This window comes from Vigna unguiculata, chromosome 11, assembly GCF_004118075.2.
Source record: "Vigna unguiculata cultivar IT97K-499-35 chromosome 11, ASM411807v1, whole genome shotgun sequence".
Taxonomy (NCBI): Eukaryota; Viridiplantae; Streptophyta; class Magnoliopsida; order Fabales; family Fabaceae; genus Vigna; species Vigna unguiculata.
The window spans coordinates 16,170,038-16,182,002 of NC_040289.1; the positions used below are offsets into that span (position 1 = coordinate 16,170,038).

Sequence of the window (11,965 nt, forward strand, 5' to 3'; positions counted from 1 at the left end):
AATCTCATAACTATGAGCTTTATTCTATGAACGAATATAATCCAAGGTTCTTCTACCACCCAAAGTATACGAGCAAATATAGACAACAGTTCCGTCTAATAACCATTGTTTAGGAGAGAATATAGTCAAGTCTAGACCATCATCTAAAATATTTTTTTTTTTAGACAATGACCTGATAGATCACGGTCTTTTAACTGTTGATGAAATTTTCATATAACTGTCATTTATGTTGTTCCACTAATAAGTAAATGTAATCCTAGCCACTTCACATTGTGACACCCATGTTCCATCATCTCCATCAAGTTAGGAAGCTCTTACACGGTTCGAAGGCCGCACTTCCCCGCTTGCAAAGCGTTGCAGAGAGAAAAATAAATAAAGTAGGTTGCGTTGCAGGCACGATAAAAAAGGAGAAAAAAAATGGAAAAAGTAAAACACTTTCAAAATAATTTAATATTTTATTAAATTCTGTCTTTGCATAAGTTTTACATACTTTTCTATATGAACCTCAAATTTAATTTAAATCTTTTTAATTTAAATTTAAATTTATATACAATTTATTAGATAAATATATAATTATTATTATGTTGTGCGCTTTTTAATTGAGACCATTTTTATATTTTTATTTATTATACTCTTAAATATTTAATTTCTATTACATTAATTTATTTGACTGTATTTTATTTTTATATTTCATTAAAATTTCTATGTTTAGTTTATTTTTATTTACCTAATCAATATTAACTAAGATTAATTTTTTATATTTAATGGATTATAACATTTCTCTTAAATTTTTAGTTATAAAATATAAGGTTAAATATGTTTTTGGTCCCTCAAGTTTCACTGAATTTTGGAATTAGTCCCTCATCAAAACTTTATACCAATTTAGTCCTTCATCTTTTAAAATGTGTGAATTTAGTCCTTTTAACCAAATTTTGTTAAGTTTATCTGATGTTTCAAGCGCATTTCATGATAGTATTTAAGTTAACATTGAAGTAAAAATGTGTCAAACATGTAAATAATTTAAATACTATCATGAAATGCACTTGAAACGTTAGATAATTAATATATTTTAATAGATATATGTTGTGTCCCGTATCCTCTACCTTTTTAATAATATCATATTTTCTAGTCTGTGTCATGTTCGTATCCATGAATTCTCGTGTCTGTGTCATGTTCGTGATCATGTCCATGCAGGGTCGACTCAAGGATAAAGCGAGTAAAACACTCGCTTTAGGCCTCAAGGATAAGAAGGTCTCAAAAAAAATTTACTACTAATATTTCTTTATTAAATTATGTTTAAGAAAAAAAGGCCTCAAATATTTTTTAGTACTAATTAATATAACTCTATTAAACTAATTATAAAATTATGTTTAAGATAAAAAAGTCTCAAAAAAATATTTTATTACTAATATAACTCTATTAAATTAATTATAAGTTTATGTTTGGAAATAAAATTTATATTAAATTATTATTAGTGTATGTTAAATTTTATTAGTAGTAAAAATGATAATTAATGAGTTAAAAAATATTTTTAGTAAATTATAATTTTGTTTTCAAGAAAGAGAATGATTAGCTATCTTTATTCTCTTATAATCAATATGGATCCTATTTTCTTCTTTTGTCTCTCTATGACTTCTCTTACCTCTAGGGATGGCAACGGGGCGGGGCGGGCACGGGTTTCGCTATCCCATACCCATCCCCGTAAAAAAAATTCATCCCCATCCCCATACCCAAACCCAACGGGTATTAAACTTTTGACTCATCTCCATCCCACCGGGTAACGGGTATAATCTCGTACCCATACCCATACCCATTTTCTTACTACTCCAATATTAATTTTAATTAATTTTTATAAAATAATAAAATTTTTATGATAAAGGAAACATAATATTATCAAATATTCAATATTAGAATGATTTGTTTCTTCCATATCAAATACTTTAAAATAAATTATAATTGTTTACATTTTATATAATAATACCAAATAAAATTTCATGAGAACTAAAACAATTATTAAATTTGCAAATATTAATGAAACATAATTGATAAAATTTAAAAATATTTTTTTAAAATATAAAAGAAAAACAAATATTCAAATTAAAATATATTTTAAATGTTTGTTTACTTCAATCTTTTAAATTCTAATAAATCTTTTTTTATACACTAATAAAAGTTATAATACATCATTTGATCAAAATGATACAAAGAACATAATTGATATTTTAAATGTTTGTTTACTTCAATCTTTTAAATTCTAATAAATATCTTTTTTATACACTAATAAAAGTTATAATACATCATTTGATCAAAATGATACAAAGAACAAATAATAATCATAATCAAAATTAAAAATAAATTATAATTGTTTACATTTTAGATTATAATACCAAATAAAGTTTCATGAGAACCAACACATTTATTAAATTTACAAACATTAATGAAACCTAGTTGATAATATTTAAAAATATTTTTTTAAAAGTATAAGCGAAAAACAAATATTCAAATTAAAATATATTTTAAATGTTTGTTTACTTCAATCTTTTAAATTCTAATGAATATCTTTTTTATATACTAATAAAAGTTATAATACATCATTTGATCAAAATGATACAAAGAACAAATAATAATCATAATAAAAGTTTAAAATAAATTATAATTATTTACATTTTAGATTATAATACCAAATAAAATTTCATGAGAACCAACACATTTATTAAATTTGCAAACATTAATGAAACCTAGTTGATGAAATTTAAAAATACTTTTAAAAAAATATAAAAGGAAACAAATATTCAAATTAAAATATATTTTAAATGTTTGTTTACTTCAATATTTTAAATTCTAATGAATCTCTTTTTTATACACTAATAAAAGTTATAATACATTACTTAATCAAAATGATACAAAGAACAAATAATAATCATAATAATAAAATTTTAACATAGATCTTGTATCTTTTGAACTTCAATCATGTTGGATGGTGATAAAAAAATATTAATGACAATTACATTAAATTTTTATATTGTAGTAAATAAAAGTTATTTATATAATTATAGTGAAAAAATTACAGTATGATTGATAATGAGTTAAAAAATAAAAAATAATTAAATAAAATATATCGAAATAGTATTATACATAATGAAAATAAACAAGAAATAAAAATATTAAAAAGTTAACAAATGTTTACAAACAATTTAAGAGACTATTGAAAGAAATCGCACAAAAGAAAATAAATGTATAATTAAGGGTATGATAAGTTAAAAAATATCTTATAGATCTAAGAAAACTTTTCAAATATCAACATATATACTCAATAGTTGAAAAATAACAAAAAATGTTTTAGTGAAATAAAAAAGTTATTCAAATGAAACAAAAACTAATAATAAGAATAATAAGTAAATGATTTTTTTTATATTACCTAGTAAACGAAATGTTTGTGCTATTAAATACTTAATTGAGAGTATTAAACATTTTCATGTGAAAGAAAAATATACATTAAATAAAAATATTAAAAAATAATAGAAATATTCAAATGTGAGACATAAAATTTTTTAATTAACATACATATTTTGAACATAATTACATAAAGATTATGATAAAGATAAAAAATATAATTGAAATGCAAATGAGTTTCATGACAACCCAAATAATTAGAATAAATAAAAAATAATATATATATTGAACATAATTACATAAAGATTATGATAAAGATAAAAAATATAATTGAAATGCAAATGAGTTTCATGACAACCCAAATAATTAGAATAAATAAAAAATAATATATATATATATATATATATATATATATATGTGGTTATTTAATTAATTAGTAATATTTTAATAATTTAAACGGGGACGGGTAATATGGCGGGGATATGTACATCCCCATACCCATCCACATACCCAATTGAAAAAGTCGAGGATTCCCCATACCCATACCCATACCCAGTCAATGCGGGGATTCCCCGTCAAAACGGGGACGAGTTCGGGCAATACCTACGGGGACGAGTTTATTTGCCATCTCTACTTACCTTTCCTTACTTTATTTTCTTCTAATAGTCTTTTTTTAGGGTATTGGCATATTACATCCCTTAAATCTTTTGAATCTCATGTTGCCCGTATGTACCAATCTTTTCATCCTCATTTTTTATTAGCATGTTCGTTCTTTCTATTTGTGTTGTTGTTATTTTTATTCTGTTTTGGATTTGTATTAGAATTAGAAATGTATTTCTTTTGTCTAGTTTTGTTTTTCGGTACTTTTAGATTTACAGAGTTTTTTGTGTTTTTTTTTTGCATATATCTTGAGGAGAAACTGAAGTTTTTTTACAAAAACGATTAATTAGATTATGGTTTATTCTTTTGGTGGATAATAGATGAATTGGAACATAATTCAAAGTTGAGTTTTCTGTAGAAAGATAATTCAAGTTTATGAAAAAAAAAGACTTACTATCGAGTTTAGAAGAGTAATATTTTTTTTAATTATTTTTATTAATGATTAATCTTAAAATAAACAACTTTGAATGTTTGTGAAAAAGTTGAGACTTAAGAACGAAAAAGAGACTGGAGACATCAAGATACTGCAAGTCTACTATCGAGTTTATTTTCTTGACAACTAGAACCATCTTTTATTGTTTTAATTCATTCGTTTTATATATTTATCTTTAGTAGTGTTTTATATATTATCATTTTTTATTTCATATAAAAATATATAGATATGTCAACTAGAAAATTTGAATTAGGTTATTCAAGAATTCAAAAGAAAAGAAGAATTGAGATTGCATAACAAAAAGGAACTATGAACAAAAAAGAGCAAATGTCTTGTGTAGGTGTGTAGATATTTCATTTTTGAAAGAAAAATGATTAAATCTTGAAAAGCTTTAAAACATGATAATTTGTTGAATATTGATAGATTTGATTTAATTTCAGAATTAAATATCTTAAGGGAAATTATTTATTTCAAAAATGATAAACCAATTGACATTCTTAATTATATAAAAAGAATAAATTCTTTTCCAAATACATATATAACTTATAGAATAATGTTAATAATTCTAGTGTAAGTTGTTTCAGCCGGAAAAAGTTTTTTAAAGTTAAAGATAATAAAAACTTATTTAAAACCAATAAGATCTCAAGAAAGATTAAACAGATTAGTCCTATTATTTATGGAGAAAGAAATGTTAAATAAAATTAATTATGACAATTTAATAAATAATTTTGCATAAAAAACTCAAAAAATAAATTTTAAATAAAAAGCCTTATTTTTTTAAGTTTGTTTTAGACCTTCCAGATCGTTGAGTCGCCTTTGTGTGCATGTATGGGCTTCATGGCCATTAAGTCTCTTCTTCCTTTTGTTCCTTGAGAATGGAGAACTACTATACCATAAATAGTAAAGAAATGTTTTTTTTAAAGGCCTAGAAAGCTAATGTGTTATATATGCCATCATCTCGGACTAACTATCCAAACGGGTTTATCTCACTAAAACAACATAAGACACACTAATCATGTATTAAGTCACTCTAGACCTAGCTAATAATCTAGCCCATTAAGGGTCTTTTAGAATATTATAAATAGGACACCATTTGTGATTTATTAATCCTTTATTAATTTCTACATTTATTGTGTTTGTCTTGCTCATTCAAGCATCATAGTGTTTTTTCGAGACTCATCCCTTCACTCACGTCGGTCAACAGAGGTTTGGAAAATATGGGTTCTCGTATCAAAAAGTAGTGGAGATCGTTGTCGTTATAGGAATGTCTTCTTGGTCTAGTAAGTACACTAAATAATTACCAATAAGAGCACACGTTATTAGTTAACTGTTTGTCCTAAACTAAAAGTAAAATCTCCAAATCCATTGAAAATTACCATGCTTTACGTCTAAAAATATTTGTTCAATTAGATGATAGACCAAAGTCGGCTATTACTTTTCAAGATATTTATTGAATGATTTGGAGTTGTATTCCTCTAATTATTCGACCATAGAATTTTGTTTATAGGTCGTCTCAATGAATATAAAGTCAAGCCAGTCACATCACACCACACCACAGATTTAAAAAAGCTCTTAGATATTGAAACACCTTATCAACCATGTTGCAGCCACAAAATATGCAATTCACCGTGCATCAATAATTTTCCAAAGCCATGGTTTGTTACACTTTTCTGTTTGTTTTGGCCGAACTAAGCATGTTGTTCCCTTCAATTTCGTCTGCAACTGATACCTTTAACGGGTCGCAGTCCCTTCCCGATGGCGCAACCTTGGTGTCAGAAGATGGAACATTTGAAATGGGTTTCTTCAGTCCAAGCAACAGTAACACAACTACAAATCGCTACCTTGGAATATGGTACAAAAGTATCCCAGTTAGAACCGTTGTTTGGGTTGCCAACCGTGAAAACCCAGTTAAGGATAACTCCAGCAAGTTGAGCATAAGCACACAAGGAAAACTAGTGATCCTCAGCAATAACAATACTCTCGTTTGGTCAGCGCATACAACTGAAGAAACAAAATCACAGAGTATAATTGTTCAGCTTTTGAACTCAGGGAACTTGGTGGTAAGAGATGAGAAAGATTCAAGTCCACAGAATTTCTTTTGGGAAAGCTTTGACTATCCTTGTGATACTTTTCTTCCAGGAATGAAGATTGGATGGAACCTTAAGAAGGGTCTCATCTGGCGATTTACCGCGTGGAAGAACTGGGATGACCCTTCTCCAGGGAACTTCAGTTGGGGTATGGAGCTTGGTAACACTCGTGAACTGGTTATGTGGAAAGGTTCTAGTGAGTATTATAGAAGTGGCCCTTGGAATGGTGTCAGATTCAGTGGCAAATACACTCCCCGTTACAACTTAGAATTTAATTCCACTCCTGATGAAGTGTATTATACATACAAATTTGCGAGCAATTCAATTATTACAAGGGTTGTTTTGAACCAATCCCTTTATTCTCGGCACCGCTATAATTGGATTACTCAGAACCAAACTTGGAGTCTTTATTCCGTTGTTCCCATAGACAAATGTGATAGCTTCAATGTTTGTGGCCCCTATGGGAGTTGTAATGGTGGTGAACCATTGCACTGCGAGTGTTTAATGGGGTTCAAACCAAAATCAGTACAAAATTATGAGGCATTGGATTCGAGTCAGGGATGTGTGCCTAGTGGACCGTGGGGCTGTGGTAAAACAGACAATGATTTTCAAAAATTTAGTGGCTTGAAATTGCCGGATACTACAAGGTCTTGGATTCATCCAAATTTGACTCTCGAGAGTTGCAAGGCCAAATGCTTGCAAAATTGTTCTTGCATAGCATATGCAAACTTGGATATCAGAGATGGTAGTGGTTGTATCATTTGGTATGAAGCTTTGGTGGATTTAACGTTGGCTTCACTCCCGGGGCCAGATCTATATATTCGAAGGACTGCTTCAGAAATAGGTGTGGTTTTAAATTCTTCATTGAATTTCCTTGATTTTTCTCTGTTCATATTGCTTTTGGTAGTGACAATTAGTTAATTTCTTTGACTAACTATACCTGATGAAGAAAAGAGAGGGCCTAAGATATTGGCAGCAGTGCTGATTCCAGTTATTCTCCTGACTTTTGTGATTGCTTTCATATTCACATATAGTTATTGGCGCAAAAGAAAGCATATAGGTAAACTATCATTACCTGACCTGCATTAAACTTTATTATTGCAAGTACTTTAACAAGTTAAGATGTTGCTTGGCATTTCTGATTGTTTATCAGGATCATGATTGAGAAACATGCGATACATTTGGATGATAAGATATATGATGAACTTGCATTATAATAATATTTGATATGAAAGTACTCTGTTCTCTTGTGTTATTATGTTAAGCTAACTAGTTTACATGGGCGGAAACAGAGAAGGCATCAGAAGAAAGTAAAAGTGAAAGCAGTGAAGGAGACTTAGATCTTCCTTTCTTTGATTTTCCTACAATAGTTCGTGCCACCAACGATTTCTCAAGAGACAAGATGCTTGGCCAAGGTGGTTTTGGACCTGTGTATAGGGTAAATAACCAAACATGCAACCTTTTCTGTAAACATAAACATAAGAAGAAAAGTACTCATCCATTTACTTAGTTCATTGTTTCAATTATTTAATAACTTTGATTTAATTTTGTAGGGTACACTCGCAGATGGACAAGAGATCGCTGCCAAGAGGCTTTGTAGTAATACTGGCCAAGGAATGAAAGAATTCAAGAATGAAGTTATATTGTGTGCCAAACTACAGCACCGGAATCTTGTAAAGCTTCTCGGTTGTTCCATTGAAGGAGAGGAGAAAATTTTGGTCTACGAATACATGCCCAATAAAAGCTTGGACTACTTTCTCTTTGGTATGTGAGTCAGAAATTTTATTTAGCTAAATAATTCATTTTGTTGTTGTTTGTACTAAATCATGAAGCTTGGCAGATTCTTCCAGAAAAGGAATCCTAAACTGGTCAAAGCGGTTGAACATTATACATGGCATTGCTCGTGGACTTCTATATCTTCACCAAGATTCTAGATTAAGAATCATTCATAGAGATATGAAAGCGAGTAATATCCTGTTAGACAATGAGCTGAATCCAAAAATTTCTGATTTTGGTATAGCACGAATGTTTAGAGGGAATCAAACGGAAGGAAATACGAAACAAGTTGTTGGAACATAGTAAGTATTATCAACTAAATTATTATAAGTTGTATTTAAATTTTCTTAAAATTTATCCATATAACTATCTGAGTTATGAAATTTCCTGAAGTGGGTACATGGCACCAGAATACACAATAAATGGACTGTTCTCAATCAAATCTGATGTATACAGTTTTGGAATACTGCTACTAGAGATAGTAAGTGGCAAGAGAAATGGAGGAATTTTCTTTCCAGATCACGGACATAATCTATTAGAACATGTAAGACAAATAGCATAAGTTTGCTTTATTTCGTATTACAAATTTCAAGGTCTATAACTGCATTTTCAATGTTGTAGGCTTGGAGATTTTGGAAAGGGGACACTCCTATGAAATTAGTTGATACTTCTTTGGATGACTGCTTTAACACTTCAGAAGCATTACGCTGCATTCATGTTGGTCTTCTTTGTGTGCAACTACATCCAGAGAATAGGCCAAATATGGCATCGGTGATTTTTATGTTGAGTGGTGAAAATATTTTGCCAGAACCCAAGGAACCTGGGTTTCTTATTGCAAGGATGAAAACTGCCGGCGAATGCTCAACTAGCAATGCAATTAAGACTTCCACCAATGAATTAACTATAACCCTGCCACAACCTAGGTAACAAATGGGTGTCTTCTTTTGGAAGGAATGATTTGAAGGAGAAGGTGTGGATTGATTTGAGTAGATTTGAGAGTGAAGTTTATGTTGTTCTTTTCAAGGAATTTAGAGGTAATAATGGAGTAGATTTGAAAGTAAATTTTGTGAAAAATTTGATTGATGCAACAGATAAAAAAAATTTAATAAATAAAAATTAAAGATTACTAAATTACCCTTGTTAGTAAATATAATATAAAATAATTTTTGGAAGAGTTGAAATAATATCTTTTAGAGAAGAGGTTAATGAATAGTTTTGAAGAAAAAAACTATTATTATAACAAAAGAATAATATAGGTATATTTTCATTTTCATTTTTCAACTCCGACCCATAATTGTTGCTGCTACCATGCATAGGATAGTCCCGTAAGGTCCATTTTTTCCACTTTTATAAAACCTCAACCTCACTCTACTACATTTTCCACATCTTTGCTCTTGGAAGAAATTCAATCAGATTTTTGTTATTCAATGTTTCATTGAAAACCAATGGAAATGGCATCCTCTACAACTCCACCCACCACTACACACCTCCTTCAACACAAAATAACCATTTTAGAAAAGTTTCAAAATAATTGGAATCGGTTCCATGGATAAGGGAACCGGTTCCAACAAAGGCATGGGTTGCATTTAACCACTCAAAGATTTGGTTCCAACACATGCATAACTGATTCCCAACACTCCAATGTCACACAAACCTACATCCATTGAGTTCCATAACCATTTTCCAATTCTTGGTTCTCCATGATCAACTAGAATCTTTCCCGCATACAAGTGCAAATAAGGTGATGATAAAGCAGGGTTATTATGGTAAAATGTGGTTTATCACTCTCAAATCTGCGCACTTTAAGCGAGATGGGAGAAGGGAACAATCTCGCAAATTCGTGCTTTACATCACTCACAAATCGTTGAATACGAACATCCATCATCAAACCAAATTCGTCTTCTATAATTCTCTTCAATAATAAATCAGTCCATAAGAACACAACCTTAGTATAGTTTTTGTGCAATGTAAGAGTAGATTTCTTTTTCCTCAATTGTCATAAGTTAAAAGTGTTAGATAAATCTTAAATTAGATAGTTTATAATTAGTTTGTTTAGTTTTTATTTTTAGCTAGTTGTAGTATTTAATATTTAGTTTGTTAATATGACATATTAAATTAGATTAGATTTAATTTGGTTTGTTAATATTTGGTTGCAGTGGTTATCTTTTGGTGCAGTGTGTACTACAAAAAAAATTAAAATTACCGACGGAATTTTACCGACGGATATACTTCTGTCAGTAAATTTGAATTACTAACGGATTCTCAAATTTTAATTACCGACGGAAAAATCCGTCGGTAAAAAAAATTTCATTTACCGACAGAAAAATCTATCAGTAAAATCCGTCGATAATTCAAATTTTTTTTACCGACAAAATTACCGACGGATTTTTCCGTCGATAAAAGAAGCAGGAAATTTCTCACCCAAATTTGAATTATCGACGGATTTTTCCGTCGGTAAATCCATCGATACTTACATAACTCAAAATCCGTCAATAAAATTCGTCGATAATTTAATTTTTTTTATCGACGAAATTACCGGCGGATAAATCCGTCGGTAAAAAAAGCGGGAATTTTTTCGCCCAAATCTCACCTTATAAGAAGACGAGGAGAGGAAGCAAAGAAGAAAAAGAAGGAGAAGAAGAATAAGAAGAGAAGAAGACGAAGAGAAGAAGGAGAAGAAGAAGAAAAAGAATGAGAAAGAGAAGAAGAAGGAGAAGAAGAAGAAGAAGAGAGGAAGAAGGAGAAGAAGAAGAGGAAGAAGGAGAAGATGAAGGAGAAGAAGGAGAAGAAGAAGAAGAAGAAGACGACGGCGGCGGCGACGACGGTGGCGGCGACGATGGTGGCAGTGGCGACGGCGATGGTGACGGCAACGACGACGGCGACATTGACGGCGACGGGGACGACGACCACGAAAAAAAAAACGAAAAAAAAATTGAAAGAGGGAGGAGGAAGAAGATGAATAGTGTAACAAATTTACCGACGGATTTTTGGTAATTACCGACGGATATGTCGGTCGGTAATTAACGATGGATTTTTCCGTCGGTAATTACCGACGGATTTTATCGACGGATTTTTCCGTCAGTAATTATCGACAGATTTATCGACGGATTTGGAGAAAAAAGGAGAGATGACAAAAGTTGTTAATGGTATGACTGTGTCACAGTTATCGACGAAAACTGTAAGATCCGAGAAAAATAAATAAATAAATAAATATTTATTTAGTAAATGCGAGGTTGGAAATCTCTAAATTAAATAATGTGGAGAGAGAAGATAAGCAATAGTATTAGCTCCAGTGGTTAAGGGTACTTGATTATACGAAAGGACTTGGGTTGGGTTCAAGTCTTGTATATGATATTATGGTGTTAATAAATTATTTAATTTGTTTTGTGTGGGGATAAGATCTCGTGACTTAATCTATAAGCACATGTGTGCATAAATCATCATGAATTATGAATTGGTTGAATGGTTGTGCAATTGTTTGGTAATTGAGTTGAGGTAGGTTTGAACCTTGGTTAGCACAATTTAGCCTTAAATTATTTGCATTTTATTATTTTTTTTGGTTCTGCAATGTTATGGAAAACCTATAAACCCTAGTAGCCATCGTCAGAGAAACCAA

At 30.0% G+C, this 11,965-nt stretch overlaps 1 protein-coding gene across 4 annotated transcripts; it reads left to right on the forward strand.

Moving 5' to 3' along the window:
• Positions 1-5,991: 5,991 nt before the first annotated feature.
• LOC114169309 (G-type lectin S-receptor-like serine/threonine-protein kinase At4g27290) lies at positions 5,992-9,450 on the forward strand. 4 transcript variants are annotated; one of them, XM_028054417.1, is made up of 8 exons: positions 6,283-6,546; positions 6,626-7,417; positions 7,523-7,633; positions 7,866-8,011; positions 8,127-8,337; positions 8,414-8,651; positions 8,743-8,893; positions 8,971-9,450. In XM_028054417.1, exons 2-8 carry the CDS (start codon positions 6,628-6,630, stop codon positions 9,274-9,276), a joined length of 1,953 nt encoding a protein of 650 aa, XP_027910218.1. In that variant the 5' UTR covers positions 6,283-6,546; positions 6,626-6,627; the 3' UTR covers positions 9,277-9,450. The 4 variants fall into 4 exon arrangements, with proteins under 4 accessions (XP_027910216.1, XP_027910215.1, XP_027910217.1 ...); XM_028054415.1 differs by having other exon boundaries at positions 5,992-7,417; positions 8,806-8,893; XM_028054414.1 differs by having other exon boundaries at positions 5,993-7,417.
• The last annotated feature ends 2,515 nt before the right edge of the window (positions 9,451-11,965 follow it).